Source organism: Pongo pygmaeus, chromosome 2, assembly GCF_028885625.2.
Source record: "Pongo pygmaeus isolate AG05252 chromosome 2, NHGRI_mPonPyg2-v2.0_pri, whole genome shotgun sequence".
In the NCBI taxonomy this organism is placed as follows: Eukaryota; Metazoa; Chordata; class Mammalia; order Primates; family Hominidae; genus Pongo; species Pongo pygmaeus.
This window is the reverse complement of record NC_085930.1, coordinates 206627586-206650763: the sequence shown is the minus strand read 5'-3', so window position 1 is coordinate 206650763 and position 23178 is coordinate 206627586. Positions and strand designations below refer to the sequence as shown.

General features: G+C 42.2%; 1 protein-coding gene across 1 annotated transcript in view; it reads left to right on the top strand.

Annotated features, from left to right (window-relative positions):
- Nucleotides 1-23178, top strand: part of UBXN7 (UBX domain protein 7) — an 83129-nt gene that overhangs the window by 50196 nt on the left and 9755 nt on the right. Inside the window, exons 6-10 of the mRNA XM_054480498.1 lie at nt 8645-8791; nt 11194-11284; nt 12471-12598; nt 17903-18296; nt 18679-18758. Coding sequence (XP_054336473.1) covers nt 8645-8791; nt 11194-11284; nt 12471-12598; nt 17903-18296; nt 18679-18758 — 840 coding nt within the window. The remainder of the gene's footprint in view (nt 1-8644; nt 8792-11193; nt 11285-12470; nt 12599-17902; nt 18297-18678; nt 18759-23178) is intronic.

Genomic DNA, 23178 nt, shown 5'->3' with positions numbered 1-23178 from the left:
TGTTGATGTAGATGCTATTCCTTTTTGTTTGTTAGTTTTCCTTCTAACAGTCAGGTCCCTCAGCTGTAGGTCTGTTGGAGTTTGCAGGAGTTCCACTCCAGACCCTGTTTGCTTGGGTGTCACCAGCAGAAGCTGCAGAACAGCAAATATTGCTGCCTGAGCCTTCCTCTGGAAGCTTCGTCCCAGAGGGGCAGCCGCCTGTATGAGGTGTCTGTTGGCCACTACTGGGAGGTGTCTCCCAGTTAGGCTACATGGGAGTCAGAGACACACTTGAGGAGGCCATCTGTCCGTTCTCAGAGCTCAAACACCATGCTGGGAGAACCACTGCTCTCTTCAGAGCTGTTAGACAGGGACGTTTAAGTCTGCAGAAGTTGTCTGCTGCCTTTTGTTCAGCTATGTCCTGCCCACAGAGATGGAGTTTAGGGGCAGTAGGCCTTGTTGAGCTGTGGTGGGCTCTGCCCAGTTCAAGCTTCCCAGTCGCTTTGTTTACCTATTCAAGCCTCAGCAATGGTGGATGCTCCTCCCCCAGCCAGGCTGCCGCCTCACAGATCAATCTCTGAGTGCTGCGCTAGCAGTGAGCAGGGCTCCACGGGTGTGGGACCTGCCAAGCCAGGCACGAGAGAGAATCACCTTGCCTGCCAGTTGCTAAGACCTTGGGAAAAGTGCAGTATTTGGGTGGGAGTGCCCCGTTTTTCCAGGTAGTCTGTCACGGCTTCCCTTGGCTAGGAAAGGGAAATGATTTCCCTGACCCCTTGCGCTTCCCAGGTGAGGCGGCGCGCTGCCCTGCTTCAGCTCGCCCTCTGTGGGCTGCACCCGCTGTCCAACCAGTCCCAGTGAGATGAACCAGGTACCTCAGTTGCAAATGCAGAAATCATCCGTCTTCTGCGTTGATCATGCTGGGAGCTGCAGACTGGAGCTGCTCCTATTTGGCCATCTTGGAACACCCCACCACAAACAAACAGTAGCTTAAGCAAGATGGAAGTCCAGGCTGTTAGAATGATTACCTCTGTAAAGTTATTAGAGTTGGAGAATTTTTTTCTGTCTTGTTCTGCCATCCCCTAGGTCTTGCTTGCCCTTGTCTACATGAGTCAACTTGGCTTACCACCATGTTTGCTTACTAAACAGCATGGAAGGCTCCTCTGCCTATGGAGTGGCTGTTCTTCATTCCTTCACATTCTTTTTTTTTGAGATGGAATCTCGCTCTTTCGCCCAGGCTGGACTGCAGTGGCGCTATCTAGGCTCACTGCATGCTTCACCTCCCAGGTTCACTCCATTCTCCTGCCTCAGCCTCCTGAGTAGCTGGGACCACAGGTGCCCACCACCACGCCTGGCTGATTTTTTGTATTTTTTAATATAGACGTGGTTTCACCGTGTTAGCCGGGATGGTCTCGATCTCCTGACCTCGTGATCCGCCCGCCTTGGCCTCCCAAGGTGCTGGGATTACAGGCGTGACCTTCACATTCTTAATAAACCTGCTTTCACTTTACTCTATAGACTCGCCCTGAATTCTTTCCTGCACTAGATCCAAGAACCCTCTCTTGGGATCTGGATCCGGACCCTTTCTGGTAACATTCTGGCGACCACAGAAGGGACAATACTGAGGAAACCCCCAACCCAAAGGCTAACTTTGGTTAAGTGGTGGGGCCCAGTAACATCTTTCTGGCGAATCACGGAAGGGATGATACTGAAGATACCCCCGACCGAAAGGAAAATCATCTGTGAGCACCAGTTGGCTGAAGGGTACCACCTTCTGTTGGGACTCAAGAGTTCGGAATGGCGCTTGCCATACAGATGCTTTCAGACTGAGGTCCTGTCTATTCTGAATGCAAGAGATCTAATAGGCAGGAATATCATCGTCCCCATTAAGCATGAAGAAGTTACGGAAGTTGAATCTTTCTTCCTCTACGACCCTTAGGATTAAGGGAGGGAGGAAATGTCAGAAGCATTTAAAACAGAGCAACTCCATTTTGAATAGGGGCTCGGTAAAATAAGGCTGAGACCTAGTGGGCTGCGTTCCCAGAAGGTTAGACGTTCTAAGTCATGGATGAGATAGGAGGTCAGCACAAGAAGCTGGTCAGGAAGACCTTGCTGATGAAACATGTTGCAGTAAAGCAGCCAGCTAAAATCCACCAAAACCAACATGGCAATGAGAGTGACCGGGTCGTCCTCACTGCTCCACTCCCACCAGCGCTATGGCAGTTGACAAATGCCATGGCAACATCAGGAAGTTGCCCTGTATCGTCTAAAAAGGAGGAGGAGCCCTCAGTTCCCAGAACTGCCCAACCTTTTCCTGGAAAACTCATAAGTAATCCACTCCTTGATTAGCATATAAGCAAGAAATAAACATAAAAATTGGCAACCAGCAGCCCTTGGGCTGCTCTGCCTATGGAATAGCCATACTTTATTCCTTTACTTTCTTAATAAACTTGCTTTCACTTAAAAAAAATAAATAAACAGCATGGAAGAGGGAAGAGCTGATAAGGGTACACATTTCCCATTAAAGGAACAACCTAGAAGTTGTATACAGCACTTGTGTCTACATTCCATCTACTAAAACTTGGCAGCATGGCTACATCCATTTGCAAGGGACACTAGGAAATCCAGATGCTTAGTTAAAAATTGGAGGTTCTATAAGTAAGAGGGACAAGGGGAGAATGGGTTATTTGGTACCTATAAGCAGTTTCTGCCACAGGGAGATAGTGGTAAATTTTATAAAATCCTTGCCGTTGTAGCGTTTATAATCTAGTAGGAGAAACAGACTGTAAACAAATAACGTAAAACAAACACCCACAAACACATATATATAATAACAGTGAATATAATATATATATTTGTCTTTGATGGAGAGAGAGTGTGACATTCATTTCAAGTTACAGTAGTTGCTTGGAGAAAGAATAAAATGTGGCTGGACGCAGTGGCTCATGCCTGTAATCCCAGCACTTTGGTGGGAGGCTGAAGGGAGTAGATCACTTGAGCCCAGGAGTTCGAGATCAGCCTGGGCAATATGGTGGAACCCTGTCTCTACAAAAAGTCGAAAACATTAGCTGGACGTGGTGGTGCACACCTGTGGTCCCAGCTACTCAGGAGGCTGGGCTCCTTGAGCCCAGGAGGTTGAGGCTGCAGTGAGCTGTGGTGGTGCCATTGCCCTCCACCCTGAGCAACACAGTGAGACCCTGTCTCAAAAGAAAAAAAAAGGGAGAATAAAATACAATAAGGGAAGGAGAGAGGGGGGCTGTTTTTTGTTCAGGGCCATTTGATGTGTGTGGTCTGAATTGAGTTAAGCATCTGGCAATTTCTAGTGTCCTTTGCAAGTAGATGTGTCCATGTTGCCAAATTCAGTGTCTTCTTACAGCCAAATTGAAAGCCAGGTTGATTTCGTAGGTTCCACATATGTTTATAATTGTGAGGAGAAGGGACTGTATTAGGAAGATTAGGGAAGATTGCTGAAAGGACGAGATATGAATAGAAACCTTAGTGAAGCGAGGGAATGCGAACGATGGGGAGGTCTGAGGGAAAATACAGTGTGAGCATACTGATGTTGGAAAGAGCTGGTACAATCAAGAAAACCAGCTGAGTGAGCAAAGCACTTAGGCCAAATGGTCTGACCTGGGCAAGGGAATGTTTCCTACGTTTTCTTCTTTCCCCACCATCCTGTAAGCTGTATGAACACAGGGACTTCGTTTTCTTGACTGTTGTGTGTCCACAGGGCCTAAAACAGTTTAATTAGCCTTCATGAAATCATGATTATGCCAGAAGGAATATTATGCAGGAAGAATCAGAACAATTTCAGTAATATTTCTTTCTTTTTTTTTGAGACAGTCTCACTCTGTTACCCAGGCTGGAGTGCAGTGGCACGATCTCGGCTCACTGCAGCCCCAACTTCCTGGGTTCAAGTGATCTGCCCACCTTAGTCCCCCAGGTAGCTGGAATTACGGGCATGTGCCACCATGCCTGGCTAAATTTTGTATTTTTTGTAGAGATGAGGTTTTGCCACGTTGCCCAGGTTGGTCTTGAACTCCTGAGCTCCAGTGATCAACCAGCCTTGGCCTCCCAGAGTTCTGAGATTACCAGTGTGAGCCACTGGACCCGGCCAATATTTCTTATTTCATGGGGAAAAAAACCCACATTTTAAATTGGTATCCCATTACACATGCACCTAGCTCTAATTACTAAGAATATTTTGTTAATTTCAAAAGTATTTAGTATACATGCAAGTGAAAATATGTAGCCGAAAATGTGAAGAAGAGCCTACTTAGTAACTAATTTTTTCTCCTTTTCTTTTCTTTTTTTTTTTTTTTTTTGAGACAAGAGTCTCACTCTGTCGCCCAGGCCAGAGTGCAGTGGCACGATCTCGGCTCACTGCAACCTCCGCCTCCTGGGTTCAAGTGATTCTCCTGTCTCACCCTCCGGAGTAGCTGGGACTATAGGCACACACCACCACGCCTGGCTAATTTTTTTAATTTTAGTAGAGACGAGGTTTCACCATATTGGTCAAGCTGGTCTCGAACTTCTGACCTCAGGTGATCCACCCACCTCGGCCTCCCAAAGTGCTGTGATTACAGGCGAGAGCCACTGCCCCTGGCAATATATAATATTTTTCTGATTAAACTGTATATTGTTTACATTTACTTTTATTCAAATTAGACAAATCATTGAAATTTAGAAAACGAACAAGGAAAAATAAAATTGTAATTTCCATTTCCATAAAAAAGTACTGTGTGTATTTTAATATATTTTCTTCTTGACTTTATGCATATATACTTACTGAAACATATTAAATTTGTTCAAATCCTTCATTTTCTTTTTCTTTCTCTTTTTGAGGCAGTCTTGCCCTGTTGCCCAGGCTGGAGTGCAGTGGCATGATCCCAGCTCACTGCAACCTCTGCCTCCTAGATTCAAGCAATACTTGTACCTCAGCTACGCAAGTAGATGGGATTACAGGCATGCGCCACCACGCTCGTCTAATTTTAGTATTGTCAGTAGAGATGGGGTTTCGCCGTGTTGGCCAGGCTGGTCTTGAACTCTTGAGCTCAAATGATCAGCCCACCTCGGCTTCCCAAAGTGCTGGGATTACAGGCATGAGCCACAATGCCAGGCCTAAATCCTTTTTTATCATGCCTTCCTGATCTGGCTGGTACTGGGAGAGACGTGAGTCTCCCGCTGTTTTACTCTGGGGTCTCCATTATAATGGCTTTGAAATGTTGATTCAGAACAACCTAATAGGTTCCAAGGATTCCAATAATCTTCTTCCATGATAATCTTCTTTCATGAGGAGATTATTTTTCTCATGGCCCACTCTCACCTCCAGTCTTTGACTCACATAATTGGTATACTTAGATTATTTTTAAGACTCTCTCTTTTTAAATTGCACAGATTTAATTATTTTAAATCTTTTTAGAGATGGGGTCTTGCTGTGTTGCCCAGGGTGGTCTTGAACTCCTTGCCTTAAGCAATCCTCCTGTCTTGGCCTCCCAAGGCAGTGGGATTATAGGTGTGAGCCACTGCTCCAGACTAGTACATATTTAAGATGTATAAAATGAAGATTGGATATACATAGTAAAATGATTACTACAGTCAAGCAAATTAACCTGTCCTTACCTTCCATGATTGTCTTTTTATGTATGTGTGTGTGTGTATGTGTGTGTGTGGTAAGAGCACCTAATAATCTGCTCTCAGCACATTTTCAATGTATAATATGATATTATTAAGTATAGTCCTCATGTTGTACATGAGATCTCTAGACTTATTCAAGACTCTTCTTTCTTCCTTTCCTTTCCTTTTCTTCCTTTCCTTCCTTCTTTCCTTCTTCCCTCCCTTCTTTCCTTCCTTTCTTTCTTTTCTTCTTTCTTTCTTTCTGGCAGAGTCTCACTCTGTTGCACAGGCTGGAGTGCAATGGCACGATCTTGGCTCACTGCAACCTCTGCCGCCCAGGTTCAAGCAATTCTCCTGCCTCAGCCTCCTGAGTAGCTGGGATTACAGGCGTCCACCACCATGCCTGGCTAATTTTGTGTTTTTAGTAGAGATGGCGTTTCACCATGTTGACCAGGCTGGTCTTGAACTCCTGACCTCAGGTGATCCACCCACCTCGGCCTCCCAAAGTGCTGGGATTACAGGTGTGAGCCACCGCACCCGGCCTATTCAAGACTTTCTTATTCCCTCCCAATATTGTTGTTTTGTTTGAAAATTTTGTCTTTGGACCCTTCCTTTTAGCAGTAACAATTTTTTAACAGTATCTTCAATGTGGTTAGTATCATTTCCAAGTTTCTTTTGCTAGTATCAGGTTTCTCCTCCATTGGAAGCTTCATGAAGGCAAGGATTTTTATATTTTAGAACTGCTATAACTTTAATATCTATAACTGTACGTGAAACATGATGGGTTCTCAGTATTTGTTGAATGAATAAATCTGAGATAATGAATGTGAGTAAACAAATTTTTAAAAGCAAAAAAAAAAAGTGACTCTTCCATTTTAAACTCTGGACTTTTATTCATTATCAGTTTTGTACATTTTTTTCTTGTCATTGTTTTTGGGGCAGACTTATGTAAATTTACCCTGTTGTGGGAATATGTGCTCTCTAGTCTATCTCTAGAATGTATAGTCATTTTTCCGTTTGTTTTCAAATACTGTTTCTGTAGTTAAAGCAGCTTAATTATTCATTTATCATTCATTTTTTAAATCTTTGTCCTGTAAGGAAGTAAATGGAAATATTACTTCCTATAAGCAAGGAATTATTATATTTGTATATTTTAAAATAAGCCTTTGACCAGTTAAATGCAGCTTCCTGGCTCAATATAAGGATATTTCTTTTTAGACCTTGGGTTTTCACCCATGGAATCAGTAAGCAAATATTAGAAGATAATTTATTCTGGGGCTGAGTGGGGTGACTGACACCTGTAATCCAGGACTTTTGGAGGCCAGGGCAGGAGGATCATTTGAGGCTAGGTGTTCCAAACCAGCCTGGCCAACATAGTGAAACCCCTGTCTCTACAAAAAATATAAACAACAAAAAAAGAAAATAATTTATTCTGGGGGATTCATACAAAAAAAGCTATTTGTGAGATGATGTAAACCTTCTTAAAACAGAAGAGATTCTCAGTCTCACATTTTTCAGTACCCACAAAATGATGTCCAGTATGTTCTTGGATTGTTATTACACCAAATTCATTGATTCTTAAGATTTTCCTATGTCACACTGATTTGGAAAAGAATATTGTTCTCGGATAAATTTATTCCAAAACTATGGTTTTGTGTCACTGTTCTTTCCTAGGCAAAGATTTGAGGCAGCATTTGCTCATTTGCTTTTCTGCCATTATTTTCCACTCAGCAGCATTTCATGGGTCTTTATGCTGACAAGGGACTGACAGGCAAAAAGTACGCACTAACGACTGATATATTGGTATCTGTTGTATGAATCGTAGAGTTGTTTGGGGATCATTCTCAAACATACTTTGACCTTGTAATCCCAATTTTTGAAATCTACTCCTAGGAAGACAACTCTTAAGAGAAAAAACTCAGCAGTTTTTACTAAAATGTTTAGGGTGATTCTCCAAAATAGTATATATGCCTAATAACTGAGATTAATATGATGTTTACAAATGTTCCAGAAATGATGTTGAAGAAAACAAAGTAAAATATACACACCAATTGCATTCATTAAAAAGAAGTATAATTGGCTGGGTGCGGTGCCGTATGCCTATAATCCCAGCACTTTGGAAGGCTGAGATGGGTGCCTCACCTGAGGTCAGGAGTTCGAGACCAGCCTGGCCAACATGGTGAAACCCCGTCTGTCTACTAAAAATGTATAAAAAATTAGTCAGGCATGGTGGCACATACCTGTAATCCCAGCTACTCGGTAGGCTAAGGCAGAAGAATCACTTGAACTTAGTAGGTGGAGGTTGTAGTGAGCCGAGATCGTGCCATTGTGCCATTGTGCTCCAACTTAGGCAACAAGAGCGAAACTCGTCTCAAAAAAAAAATTGTTGATGGAGGTTGCAAGAGAATAAAATTATGTGACTTGTTGATCTTAAGTTTGTTGAATCCTTTTCAGGTAAAGATGTTTAAACATACATTAAAAATTCAGCCATTACCGGTCATGATGAGTCACACCTCTAATTCCAGCACTTTGGGAGGCCAAGGTGGACGGGTCATTTGAGGTCAGAAGTTCGAGACCAGCCTGGCCAACATGTTGATACCCCATCTCTACTAAAAATACAAAAATTAGCCAGGTGTGTTGGGGCGCGCCTTTAATCCCAACTACTTGGGAGGCTGCGGCAGGAGAATCACTTGAACTCAGGAGGTGGAGGTTGCAGTGAGCCAAGACTGCCCCACTGCACTCTAGCCTGGGCAATAGAGTTAGACTCTGTCTCAAAAAAAAAAAAAAAAAAGAAAGAAAGAAAGAAAAAATCAGCCATTATAACAAATAACTGGATAAAAGAGAAATGAGTTCATTTAAATTTGAGAAGTGCTTGAAATGGACAGTATAGCTATACATGCACATAGAAGGTATAAATGCTGAAAACTCTAGATGTCATATCTGGCAAAAACTTAGTATTTTTAGTGAAAGACAACAACCTCTGAACAACTACAGAAACATCTGTCCCCAAGTAGAAATTATTTCTAACAAATGTGTAACTTTACTCTTGCAGGCCAAAGAGTGTGGCCAGATGCAAAATAAGTGGCTGATGATAAACATTCAAAATGTTCAAGACTTTGCATGTCAGTGCCTCAACCGCGATGTGTGGAGCAACGAAGCTGTGAAGAATATTATCCGGGAACATTTCATTTTCTGGCAGGTGAGAAGGAGAGTTAATCAGAAGTTTTGTAGAATTTTACTTTTGTAGTGTGAGATGTTGAGGGAAAGGAATTGGGTTATAATGAATTAAGACATTTAAAAAAAGGTAAAACCGGCTGGGGGCAGTAGCTCACGCCTATGGCCCAGCACTTTGGGAGGCTGAGGCCGGCGGATCACCTGAGGTCAGGAGTTTGAGACCAGCCTGGCCAACATGGTGAAACCCTGTCTCTCCTAAAAATACAAAAAATTAGCCAGGTGTGGCAGTGGGCATCTGTAATCCCAGCTACTCGGGAGGCTGAGGCAGGAGAATCACTTGAACCCGGGTAGCGGAGATTGCAGTGAGCCAAGATTGCACCATTACACTCCACCCTGAGCAACAGAGCGAGACTCCGTCTCAAACAAAACAAAACAAACAAACTGTACTGTTCAGTAGAAATATATTGTAAGCTATACACATAATTTAAATTTTTCCAGTAGCCACATTAAAAAAGATTAATCAAAATAGATGAAATTAACTTTAATAACGTATTTGGTTAAATCAATATATCTGTATAACTAATACAAAAATAATGAGATGATCTGCATTTATTTGGTGTTGAGTCTTCAAGATATGATTTGTATTTTATACTGACCCTTCTCCATCTGGAGTAGCCAGATTTCAGGTGCTTCAGTAGCCACTTGTGGGTAGTGGTTGCTGTATTAGACAGTGCAGGTATAGAAGATCTTGAGGTAATTGGAAGCATTTGGCTAAGACTTAGGTTTTAGCTTGAGTTTGATACTTTTTAACTCTGTGTTCTTAGACATGTAACTTCAGTCTTCCTAGCTAATAAGATAAGGTTACAGACGTTGTATCATTTTTCCCCCACTGTGAGACAGGGTTTTGCTCTGTCACCCAGGCTGCAGTGCAGTGGCATGAACATGGCTCAGCCTTGACCTCCTGGGCTCAAATGATCCTTCCACCTCAGTTTCTTGAGTAGTTGGGACCACAAACATGCACCACCATGCCCATATAATTTTTATTTTTTATTTTTTGTAGAGATGGGGTCCTGCCATATTGCCCAGGCTCGTCTCGAACTCCTGGGCCCAAGCCATCTGCTTCCCTTGGCTTCCCAAAGTGCTGGGATTACAGGCATGAATCACCATGCCGGCTCGATTTTTTTATTTTTTATTTTGTGGAAAGTTATAGAAAATAAAAACTTATGAAGGAGCTTAATTTTTCCCCTACTGTAAGATATGCTATTAATGTTATTAATTTGCCTGTTTATATGTTACAGGCCCCTAAATTTAATGTAACTTTAATGGTAAAATTCCTCGTATTTTATTCAACAAATATTGATCGAGCAGCTCTTTGCTTAGCACTGTGCTGGACTCTTGAGCTTATAATCTTTTTTTCTTTCTTTCTTTTCTTTTTTTCTTTTTTTTTTTTTTTTTTTAATAAATAGACAGGATCTTGCTCTGTCACCCAGGCTGGAACACAGTGGTGCAGTCATAGCTCAGTGCAGGCTCTAACCCCTATAGGCTCAAGGGATCTTCCCGCCTCAGTCTCCTGAGTTGCTGGGACTATAGGTGCACACCATTAAACCTGGCTAATTTAAAAGCAAACAAACAAAAAAAACTTCTCGTAGAGATGCCCAGGCTGGTCTCAAACTCCTGGCCTCAAGCTGTCCGCTGTCCTCTGCCTCTGCCCCACAAAGTGCTAGGGTTATAGGTGCGAGCCACCATGCGGAGCCATAATCTTTTTTTTTTTTTTTTTTTTTGGTTGGAGACAAGTCTTGCATTGTTGCTGGGCAGGAGTGCAGTGGCACGATCTCATCAGCTCACTGCAGTCTCTGCCTCCTGGGTTCAAGCGATTCCCTTGCCTCAGTCTCCCGAGTAGCTGGGACTACAGGTGCGCACCACCATGCCCAGCTAATTTTTTGTATTTTAGTAGAGACAGGGTTTCACCATGTTGGCCAGGATGGTCTCAATCTCCTGACCTTGTGATCCACTCGCCTCGGCCTCCCAAAGTACTGGGATTACAGGCGTGAGTCACCATGCCCGGCCCATAATCTTAATATATTGTAATTTATTAAGATGTATATGGTTGAGAGTTACAAATGACATAGGTTGACAGATAACTTGAGCAGGAAGAATAATACCTCATCTGAACTGGGAAAGGAGGAGGAATGGGTCAATATGTTTATGGTAAATTTCCAGAGAGTGCTGAAAGTGGGAAGTTGAAGGAGTTCAAACCAGATGACCTTCATTTTCTTTTTAGTGTAGGAGTGAGATCTTAATACATATGGCAGAGGTACATATGGCAGAGGTACATTTGGAGAGCTAATTGATGTTGGTATATAACAAGGTTATAGTTGGTTCTTTTCTTAGAGGCTGACTTTTTTTTTTATATCAATGATTTAACAGGTTTATCATGACAGTGAGGAAGGTCAGAGATACATACAGTTTTATAAGTTAGGGGATTTCCCCTATGTTTCCATATTGGACCCACGGACAGGTAAGATTTATATCAGCACACAGCTTTTAACCTATTACTTGTCTTTCAGTTACCTAAATGATTGATCTTTAATATTTGACTGGATCTGTTTTCAGAATTGTAGTAATTTAGGTGAAGGTTTCCTGTTTTTTTCCCTTTATAATTATTTAAACATCTATTGATGTATGTATTTAGAACATCTTTTTCTGGCAACATTGGGAGATGGTAGTGTTTTATGTTTGTGCAGTTCTGTTGTTTTGGAGAATAACTGATATGTTCATCTTACCTTTTTTAAGGGATTTTTAAAAGTTTTTTTATCAGCTGGGCGTGGTGGCTCATGCCTGTAATCCCAGCACTTTGGGAGGCCGAGGTGGGCAGATCACGAGGTCAGGCGATCCAGACCATCCTGGCTAACATGGTGAAACCCCATCTCTACTAAAAATACAAAAAAAATTAGCCGGGCGTGGTGGCAGGCGCCTGTAGTCCCAGCTGCTTGGGAGGCTGAGGCAGGAGAATGGCCTGAACCTGGGAGGTGGAGGTTGCAGTGAGCCGAGATCGCGTCACTGCACTCCAGCCTGGGCAACAGAGTGAGACTCCGTCTCAAAAAAAACAAAACAAAAGTTTTTTTTATCATTAAAATATTAAGATTGCCCAGATACTAGTTGTGATCCCACCCGAGAAGCAGAGGGTGGAGCTGGTTTTATTAATTGATTGTGTTTTATATAGATATTGCTTTGTCTGAATCTCTTCTTCCTAAATGGCAGTAAGTGATAGCAGCAGATAAGATAGTTGCCCTATCATTATGGGTGGGAATCTGTTAGGTGAGTATAACTGATGTGACTTCTAGGTTATGAAGACACTATATAGCATAAGCTGGTGGAGAGGATGTGTCTTTACAGTACACTTTAATTATGCATATGCTGAAAGAGATAATGAGAATGTTCAGAAAGATTCTAGATATTACCTTTATAGATCCTGGTTTTTAATCTGTGCATATGCTGAAAGAGATACTTAATGAGAATGTTCAGAAGGATTCTAGGTATTATATTTATAAATCCTGGAGAATGTTCAGAAGGATTCTAGATTTTATATTTATAGATCCTGGAGAATGTTCAGAAGGACTCTAGATATTGTATTTATAGATCCTGGAGAATGTTCAGAAGGATTCTAGATATTATATTTATAGATCTTGGTTTTTAATCCTTAGGTCAGAAGCTAGTAGAATGGCACCAGTTAGATGTATCTTCTTTCTTGGACCAAGTGACGGGATTTCTGGGTGAACATGGACAACTGGATGGACTTTCTAGCAGTCCCCCCAAAAAATGTGCCCGTTCAGTAAGTATAATTAGGAGGTGGTGATGGGAAAATAAATGTAATTGGTCATAAGCATCTTATATAAAATGTTTGATGTTAAGATGGTAACTAGTGGACAACTATCACTTGTGGCTATAGCATCTTATATTTTGATAATTTCCCACATGAGAGTTCCATCTTCTTGGTGAAATCATGATACTCATACTCCTCCCAGTCTGCCTTGCAGCTTGAGTGCAGGCAGAGGCCCCAGGATCTGGATTTAGAAGGAAGCAATGTGAATAGGTTGGGCAGGAGGACTGACCTGGCAAGCCTAGTGACAGAGGTGTCTACTTCCTTAGGGACAGCTCTGGGAGGGCTTCTGATATCCAGGTCTAAATAGCAGTGAAAGTGATCGGGTTTTTTGTGTGTTTTGTTTTTTGTTTTGGAGTGGGATCTTGCTGTTTTGCCCAGGCTGTCCTAGAACTCCTGGGCTGAAGCAGTCTTCTCACCTCAACTGCCCGAGTAGGTAGGACTACAGGTACATGCCACCACAGCCGGCTGGAAGTGGTGTTTTTTGTTTTTGCTGGAACAACTGTCGTGGTATAGTTGAGCATTTTTATTGGTTAATATAGCCATAGGGCCTGGCTCTCTGGCCCTCCTAGAATTTACTTCTATACTTAATTTCTAGAATATACTATTACTAGATAGACATGTTTGATAATTGGTATTAAGATTGGTTGCAAATAAGAGACTGAACTTGCAAAGATACAGCAGTCTCACATTGGTTTTCATGGCTGTTTGGCTTTGATAGCAGTAGGGATAAAAATAGTTTTGTTTTGTTGGTTTTTTTTTTTTTTTTTTTTCCTTTTTTTGAGCCAGAGTCTTGTTCTGTCGCTAGGGCTAGAGGGCAGTGGTGTGATCTTGGCTCACTGCAACCTTCGCCTCCCAAGTTCAAGTGATTCTCCTGCCTTGGCCTCCCAAGTAGCTGGGATTACAGACGTGCACCACCGCATCTGGCTAATTTTTGTAGTTTTAGTAGAGATGGGGTTTCGCCTTGTTGGGCAGGCTGGTCTCAAACTCCTGACTTCAAGTGATCCGCCCTCCTCGGCCTCCCAAAGTGCTGGGATTACAGGCGTGAGCTAACGCGCCCATCCTGGTTTTTTTCTTTAGACAGGATCTTGTTCCATTTCTCAGGCTGCAGTGCAGTGGTGTGATCATGGCTCGCTACAGCCTCCACCTCTTGGCCTCAAGCGATCCTTCCACCTCAGCCTCCTAAGTAGCTGGGACCACAGATGTGCATCACCATGCCAGCTAAGTTGTTAAAGTTTTGTAGAGACAGAGGTCTCCATATGTTGTCTAGGCTGGTCTCAAACTGGCCTCAAGCAATCCTCCCACCTCAGCCTCCCAAAATGTTGGGATTCTGGGTGTGAGCACCACACCCAGCAAAATTTTTATTGTATTGTATTGTATTTATTGTATTGTATTGTATTTTTTGAGATGTGGTCTCACACTGTTGCCCAGGCTGGACTACAGTGGCATGATATTAACTCACTGTAGTCCTTGCAGTCTTGAGAGAACATGAAAAAAAAAAAAAAAGAAAACTTGCTAGCCTTGAACTTCTGGGTTCAGTCAGTCTTCTTGCCTCAGCTTCCTGAGTAGCTAGGACTACAGGTGTGCACCATCATGCCTGGCTAATTTTTTATTTTTTGTGGAGGCAGGGTCTCAATATGTTACTCAGCCTGATCTCAAACTCCTAAGCTCAAGCAGTTCTCCTCCCTTGGCCTCCCAAAGTGCTGGGATTATAAGTTTTAGAAGCTGTGAGGAACACTTCCTTCAGTTATCACCTATAGTAAAGTGCCTATTTAAGGAAAAGCCCTAAGGGATAGTAATAGAAATCTTGTTGGCCAGGATGGTCTCGAACTCCTGGCCTCAAGCAGTTCTCCTGCTTGTTTTATAGTTTCTTTGAGAGCTTTTTGTTGTTGTTGTTTCCTTTCTTCTATGTAATGCTTTATAATGTCGTTTTCTGCTTTTGGTAGCATGTTTAATGCTGACCTCACAATGAATTGAGAAGTATTTCTTCCTTTTCTGTTTTCTGCAGTAGTGTCTGTAGAATTGTTATTATTTCTTCCTTAATGTTTGATGACATTTACCAGTGAAGCTACATGGGCCTAGAGGTTTTTTTGGTGGAAAATTTTAAACTACAAATTCAGTCTTATCGGTAGATACATGACTACTTGGTTATCTGTTTCTTCTTAGATAAGCTTTAGCAAGTTGTACCTCTCTAGGGATTTGTTCATTTTACTATATTGACAGAGTTCATTATAGTCCCTTGTGATGCCATTAATGACTGTAGAGATTGTAGTTGTTCCCTCTCTTAATTCTGTTTTTGGTAATTTGTGGCTTCCCTTTTTTCCCCCTGACAGTCTGGCTAGAGGCTTAGTCGTTTTATTGATCTTACGGAACCAGCTGGGGTGTGGCATGTGCCTGTAGTCCCATCTGTTTGGCAGGAATATTGCTTGAGCCCAGGAGTTCAGGAATGTAGTGTGCTATGTTCATGCCTGTGAGTAGCCACTGCACTCCAGTCTTTGGGCAACAGTAAGACTCTGTCTCTTAAAAAACAAAAAACAAAACAAAACAAAAAGCAAAAAACTGCTTTTGGGATTTTGGTGTTTGTTGTTGTTGTTGTTGTTTGTTTTTCTCTATTGTATTTGCTTTCTAGGTCATTTATTAATTTATGTTTTCTTTGGGCTTAATTTTATTTTCTTTTCCTGAATGTATACTCTTTTTTTTTTTTTAAGGTGCGGAAGCTTAGGTCATTAATTTGATACCTTTCTCTCTTCTAATATAAGCATTTAATTCTATGATTTTTCGATAAGTACTGCTATTGCTCAGTACTATTTTCTAGCTACAAGAGAAATTAGTAAAATGAATTTTTTAGTTGAACATGTTTTATAAACTTAATTAGGGTTATATAAGTAAGGAAATCAGAGGAGAATGAAATTCAATAGGAGCCTGACAGTGTCTGCCATGGCCACAATTTTTAAAATCAAGCTACATGCTATATGTGCAATGTCATTGCTATAAATTTACAATTCACCTAAGCCATTGCATGTCATGTAGACACCTCTACTTGCTTTTTAGGGGTGGTAAGTTAGCCTGGAGTTTACTTTGAAATTTTCCTTTGGCCGGGTGTGGTGGTGTAAGCCTGTAGTCCCAGCTACTTGGGAGGCTGAGGTGGGAGGATTGCTCGAGCCTGGCAGGCGGAGGTAGTAGTGAGCCGAGATTGTGCAACTGCACTTCAGCCTGGGTGACAGAGTAGAACCTGTCTAAAAAAAAAAAAACCAACAACCAGCAAAAAAATGTTTTTCCCTTTAATTTTTTGCTACATGATTGCCTGATAGTAAAAGCCAAAATGTGGTTTCTTTAGTTTTTTATTAGCAACCCACATTTTTTTTTTTACCTATTTATTGTGGAAAATTTTAAGCATATTCAAAAGTTGAAGTAGTTTATTGAGCCTCTTTGTTAGCTAATTTCGGTAATTATCAACAGATGGCCAGTCTTCTTTCCTCTGTATCCCATCACATCTGAATTATTTTGAAGCAAATCTCAGAATTGATTGTTTCATTAATTAATACTCTGGCATATATATTTAAAAGATAAAGGCTTTTTTTATTTTTAAAAATACTATCACAATGTCGTTATTATACCCTTAAAAATGAGCAGTAATTCTGTAATATCATGAAATATCCAGTGTTCAATTTTAGATTATCTTACAATTTTTTTCCTCTATAGTATGTTTGAGTCAGGAGCTAAGTAAGTTCCACTCAAACAACGTATTTTGTGATTCATTAAGTTTAGTAAAATCTGTGGCATTAGAACTTTACCAAGGGAAAAACTGTAGAAGTTTGCATTTCTCGTTATCATAATGAAAACCTTCATTGTAATTAATGGAATTACTAGTTGAAGAATGCAGTGGTGAACAAAGTAAACATTTGTCTCTATGTTTTAGTCATTTTAAAGAATGGTGTTTTGACTTTATAGTTAAAACTTTTAATTCTTGTCTTTCTCTAGGCAGGTAATAGATAAACTTTTCTTGATTTTGTTCATTTTGATTTTTTTTTTTTTTTTTTGAGATGGAGTCTCGCTCTGTCACCAGACTGGGGTGCAATGGCGCAATCTCATGGCAACTTCTGCCTCCCGGGTTCAAGTGATTTTCCTGCATCAGCCTCCTGAGTAGCTGGGACTACAGGCGCACACCACCATGCCCAGCTAATGTTTGCATTTTTAGTGGAGATGGGGTTTCGCCATGTTGGCCAGGCTGGTCTCGAACTCCTGATCTCAGGTGATCTGCCCGCCTCAAGCCTCCCAAAGTGCAGGTGTGAGCCACTGTGCCTGGCCTGTTTTGCTTTGTTATCATTTGTGTGTTCACTGGAGTAGCACTTTGAATTTCCTTCAAGAACTTTTCCTTGCATTCATAGCTTGGCTGTTTGGTGCAAGAGGCCTAGCTTTGTGTCTGTCTCAGCTTTCCACATGCCTTTCTCACTAAGCTTAATCATTTTTAGTAGAGACAGGGTTTCACCATGTTGGCCAGGATGGTCTCGATCTTTTGACCTCTTGATCCACCCACCTTGGCCTCCCAAAGTGCTGGGATTACAGGCGTGAGCCACCGCGCCTGGCCTTCATTTTGATATTTAAAAAAATGCCTATGCTCACTTGAATCCAGAAGTGCAAGACCAGCCTGGGGAACGTAGTGAGACCCTGTCTCTTAAAAAAAAAAAAAAAAAAAAAAAATATATATATATATATATATATATATATATATATATATATATATGCCAGGTGCGGTGGCTCACGCCTGTAATCCCAGCACTTTGGGAGGCCGAGGTCAGGAGTTTGAGACCAGCCTGGCCAACGTGGTGAAACCCCATCTCTATTAAAAATACAAAAAAATAAATAAATAAAAATTAGCTGGGTGTGGTGGCGGGCGCTTGTAATCCCAGCTACTCAGGAGGCTGAGGCAGGAGAATCGCTTGAACCTGGGAAGGCTGAGGTTGCAGTGAGCTGAGATCGCGCCACTGCACTCCAGCCTGGCAACAAGAGTGAGACTCCATCTCAAAAACAAAACAAAACAACAAAAATGTGTGTGTGTGTGTGTGTATACACACACATATATATATCTCCATTCCAATTTGGCTGTGTAAGACACAGTCCTTGCTCTTAAAGTAGAAGGGATATAGTCAGCAGAACATAATCGTGAATGGCAAGCTATTATATTTCTTACACTGTTTGACTTGTTTTTTGGTTTAACTTGTTCTTTTTCCTGTGTTTTATGACTCCATCTCACAGGAGAGCCTTATAGATGCAAGTGAAGACAGCCAGCTAGAAGCTGCCATCAGAGCCTCCTTACAAGAAACACATTTTGATTCAACACAGACAAAACAGGATAGCCGCTCAGATGAAGAATCTGAATCTGAACTTTTTTCTGGCAGTGAGGAGTTCATATCCGTTTGTGGCTCTGATGAAGAAGAAGAGGTAGAGAATCTTGCCAAGTCCAGAAAGTCTCCCCACAAAGATTTGGGGCATAGAAAAGAGGAGAATAGAAGGCCGCTGACTGAGCCACCAGTCAGAACTGATCCTGGAACAGCCACAAACCACCAAGGATTGCCAGCCGTGGATTCAGAGATACTGGAGATGCCACCTGAAAAAGCAGATGGAGTAGTGGAGGGGATAGATGTAAATGGTAAGTTACATTTAGACATACTTTACTTCAAACTTAGATATTGGGGCCGGGCGTGGTGGATCACTGAGGTTAGGAGTTCCAAGACCAGCCTTGCCAACATGGCAAAACCCTGTCTCTACTAAAAATACAAAACTTAGCCAGGTATGGTGGCACGTGCCTATAGTCCCAGCTACTTGGGAGGCTGAGGCAGGAGAGTGGCTTGAACCAGGGAGGCAGAGGTTGCAGTGAGCTGAGATCACGCCACTGCACTCCAGCAAAACACTTGAATACTTGCTGAATGGCTGTATTTATTTAAACTAATATTCTGTCTTAAACTCCTGTATCCTGTTTTTTTTTTTTTTTTTTTTTTTTTTTTTTTTTTTTTTTAAAACCCTTCCTTTAGGACCAAAAGCACAGCTGATGTTGCGGTATCCAGATGGAAAAAGGGAACAGATCACTCTTCCAGAGCAAGCTAAACTGCTAGTAAGTACAGGCTTGCTTTGGTTCCGTTCCGACCACTGCAATAAGACGAGTCCCAAATTGTTTGGTTTCCTGGTGCATATAAAAGTTACGTTTACATTATTCCATAGTCTATTAAGTGTGCAGTAGCTTTATATCTTAAAAAAAAGCACATAACTTAATTAAAAAAAGCTTTTGCTAAAAAGTACTAATGATCCCCTGAATCTTCAGTGAGTCATCTTTTTGTTGGTGGAGGGTCTTGATATTGATGGCTACTGACTAATCAGGGTGATGGGTACTGTGGCAATTTCTGAAAATGTGACAGCAATGAAGTTGCTGCATCAATTGCTTCCTTCGACAGAAAATTTCTCTGTAGCATGTGTTGCCGTTTGATAGTATTCTACCCACAGTAGAACTTCTTTCAAAACTGGAGTCAGTCTTCTCAGAATTTGCTGCAGCTTTATCCACCAAGTTTATGCAGTATTCTAAATCCTTTGTTGTCATTTCAACAGTGTTAAAAGCATCTTCAGCAGAAGTAGATTCCGTCTCAAGAAATCACTTTCTTTGCTCATCCATAAGAAGCAACCTCCCTCCCTTTAATGTTTGATCATGAGATTGCAGCAATTCAGTCATATCGCCATCCTCCACTTCTAATTCTAGTTCTCTTGCAGTTTTTACCCCACTTGCAGTGACTTCCTCCAGTGAATTCTTAAACCCCTCAAAGTCATTCATGAGGGTTGGAATCAACCTCTTCCAAAGCCCCCTGTTCATGTTGATATTTTGACTTCCTATGAGTCGTGAATGTTCTTAATGGTGTTCAGACTGGTGAATCCTTTCCAGAAGGTTTTCAGTTTACTTTGCCCAGATTCATCAAAGGAATCTGTATTTATGCCCAGGCTAGTGTGCAGTGGTCATAGCTCACTGTAACCTTGACTCCCCGCCCAGGCTCAAGTGATCCTCCTGCCTCACCCTCCAGAGTAGATTACCACACCCAATTAATTTTCTTTTTTGTAGAGGTGGTTTCTTGCTGTGTTGCCAGGGCTCGTCTCAAACTCTTGGACTCAAGTAATCCTCTCAACCTCAGCCTCCCAAAGTGTTGAGATTTGGCTCCATGCCTGGCCAAAATGTATTTCTTAAATAAGATGACTCCTTGATCCATGGGCTGCAGAATGGATGTTGGGTTAGCAGACTGGAAACAACATTCATTTTTATTTACATTTTCATCAGAGCTCTTACATGACTAGGTGCATTGTCAATGAGCAGTAATATGTTGAATCTTTTTTCTGAGCAGTAGGTCTGAACAGTGAGCTTAAAATATTTAGTAAGCTATGCTGTAAATTGATGTGCTGTCTTTCCAGGTTTTGTTATTGCAGTTACAGAACACAGACAGAGTAGATTTAACATAATTTTTAGGGGACCTGGGATTTTGGAATGTTAAATGAGCATTGGCTTCAACTGGAAGTCACCAGCTGCATTACCCCCTAACAAGAAAGTCAGCCTGTTTGAACCTTTGAGTGCAGGCAGTGACTTCTCTCTAGCTGTGAAAGTCCTTAATGGCATCTTCTTCCAATAGAAGGCTGTTATGTCAAACAAATCTGTTATTTAGTGTCGTTACCTTCATGAATTATCTTCACTATATCTTTTAGATAAGTTTCTGCACCTTCTGCATCAGCACTTGCTACTTCACCTTGCACTTTGATGTTATGGAGATGGCTTCTTTCCTTCAACCTCATGAACCAACCTCTGCTAGCTTCCAGCTTTTCTTCTGTAGCCTCCTTAACTCACTTAGCTTTCATAGGATTGAAGAGAGTTAGAACCTTGCTTTGGATTAGGCTTTGGCTTAAGGGAATGTTGTGACTGGTTTGATTTTTCTATACAGACCACTAAAACTTTCTCCTTTTCAGCAGCACAGCCAGTAAGGCTGTTTTGCTTTCTTTCCTTTTTTTTTTTTTTTTTTTTTTTTTTTGGAGACAGAATCTCGCTCTATAATGGTGCGATCTCAGCTCACTGCAACCTCCGCCTCCCGGGTTCAAGCAGTTCTCCTTGCCTCAGCCTCCCGAGTAGCGGGGATTACAGGTGCCTACCACCACGCCCAGCTAATTTTTATATTTTTAGTAGAGATGGGGTTTCACCATGTTGGCCGGGCTGGTCTCGAACTCCCGACCTCAGGTGATCTGCCCGCCTCAGCCTCCGAAAGTGCTGGTGTGAGCCAGTTCTCCCGTCCTGTTTTGCTTTGTTATCATTTGTGTGTTCACTGGAGTAGCACTTCTAATTTCCTTCAGGAACTTTTCCTTGCATTCACAGCTTGGCTGTTTGGTGCGAGAGGCCTACCTTTGTGTCTTTCTCAGCTTTCCACATGCCTTTCTCACTAAGCTTAATTGTTTTTAGCAATTGATTGATTTTGAGGATGGACAACACTTCCTTTCACTTGGGTACTTAGAGGCCTACAATGGTAGGTTATTAATTGGCCTAATTTCAATACTGTCATGTCTCAGGGAATAAGGAGGCCTGAATAGAGGGAGAAAGATGGGAAAACTCCCAGTAGGTGGAGCAGTCAGAACATACTTCTTTATTAAGTTTGCAGTCTTGTGTGGGCGTGGTTTGTGGTGCCCAAAAGCAGAATAGTAACATCAAAGATAGCTGCTCACCGATCATTATAATAGATAAAATAATGAAAAAGAGAAATACTGCAAGCATCACCAAAAGGTGACACAGAGACATGCAGTGAGCACATGCTGTTTGAAAAATGGAGCCAACAGAGGCACTTGACACAAGGTTGCCGCAGACCTTCAGTAACTTGAAGCACAATGAAACGGGGCGTTGGAAGCATTTTCTCGAAGCAGAGAAGCTAATTAATTGGAGTAAGTTCAGTGAGCTTTGCTTGATAATTGTTTGAAATAGGTGTGGGAGGCCAGGTGCAGTGGCTCACTCCTGTAATCCCAGCACTTTGGGAGGCCAAGATGGGAGGATCACTTGAGTCCAGGAGTTTGAGACTAGCCTGGGCAACAAAGTGAGACCCTGTCTCTATTTCAAAAAAAAAAAAAAGAAAGAAAAAGGTGTTAGATGTTTAGTCTGATCACTAACTGCAAACTGTGGTGAGTTATCTTGTTGTTGTTGGTTGGTTGGTTGTTTTGAGACAGGGTCGCTCTGTCGCTCAGGCTGGAGTGCAGTGGCCCAATCTCAGCTCACTGCAACCTCTGCCTCCTGGGCTCAAGCGAGCCTCCCACCTCAACCTCCCAGGTAGCTGGGACTACAGGTGTGTGCCACCACACCCAGCTAATTTTTTAAAATTCTTTTTTGTAGAGAAGGGTTCTCACTATGTTACCCAGGCTGGTCTTGAACTCCTGAGCTCAAGTCATCCTCCTGCCCCAGCCTCCCAAAGTGCAGGGATTACAGGTGGGAGCACCCGATCGTGAATGTTAATTCTAATTAGTTTATTTCCTTCCCAGATTAAATTAGGTAAGCCACATAAGGTATGTTCCAGTGAAGATTTTTCTGTTTCATGCCTGCATGGAATAGAAACCCAACTGAAATGATTACTTCTGGAAAAGGACGACTGGGGTTATTTGAAGAGGATAGTGGTTTTCCAGCAGCTGGAACTGCAAAGTGTTTAAGAACCGTGTCTGTTTTTCTCTGTGTTTCTCTTCTGGGTCCCGTAGGTTTTCTCTTGGGATTCTCTGCCTCACACCATTCTCTGCATACTGGTGGCCTTTTGTTTATTCCTCAGCTCGCACATGTTTCATCATGGTGATGCTGCGGGCATTTCCATCTAACACAGCTGATGAGCTTTCTGTGGTTTTTGTTTTGTTTTGTTTTGTTTTTGTTTTTTTCTTCCTTTTGTTGGAGACAGGATCTGACTCTGCCCAGGCTGGAGTGCTGTGGGGCACGACCTCGGCTCACTGCAACCTCTGCCTCCCAGGCTTAAGCCGTACTCCTCCCTCCTTGGCCTTCCCAGTAGCTGGGACTCCAGCGCCACCACCACGCCCGGCTAGTTTTTCTTTTTCTTTTTACTTTTTTTGAGACAAAGTCTGGCTGTGTTACTCAGGCTGGAGTGCAGTGGCATGATCTTGGCTCACTGCAACCTCGGCCTCCCGAGTTCAAGCAATTCTGCCTCAGCCTCCCAAGTAGTTGGGATTACAGGTGCGCACCACCATGCCCAGCTAATTTTTTTGTATTTTTAGTAGAGACGGGATTTCACCATGTTGGCCAAACTGGTCTCGAACTTCTGACCTCAGGTGAGCCACCATGCCTGGCCCATATTTTTTGATGAGATGGGATTTTGCCATGTTGCCCCAGCTGGTCTCCAACTCCTGTGCTCAAGCTGTCCCCCTCCTTGGCCTCCCAAAGTGTGGGGATTACAGGTGTGAGCAACTGTGCCCCGACACCCTCTGTTTTTAACTGCCGGAAACAGAATCTTGAGTCTGACTAGCTTAGCTTAGCTTAG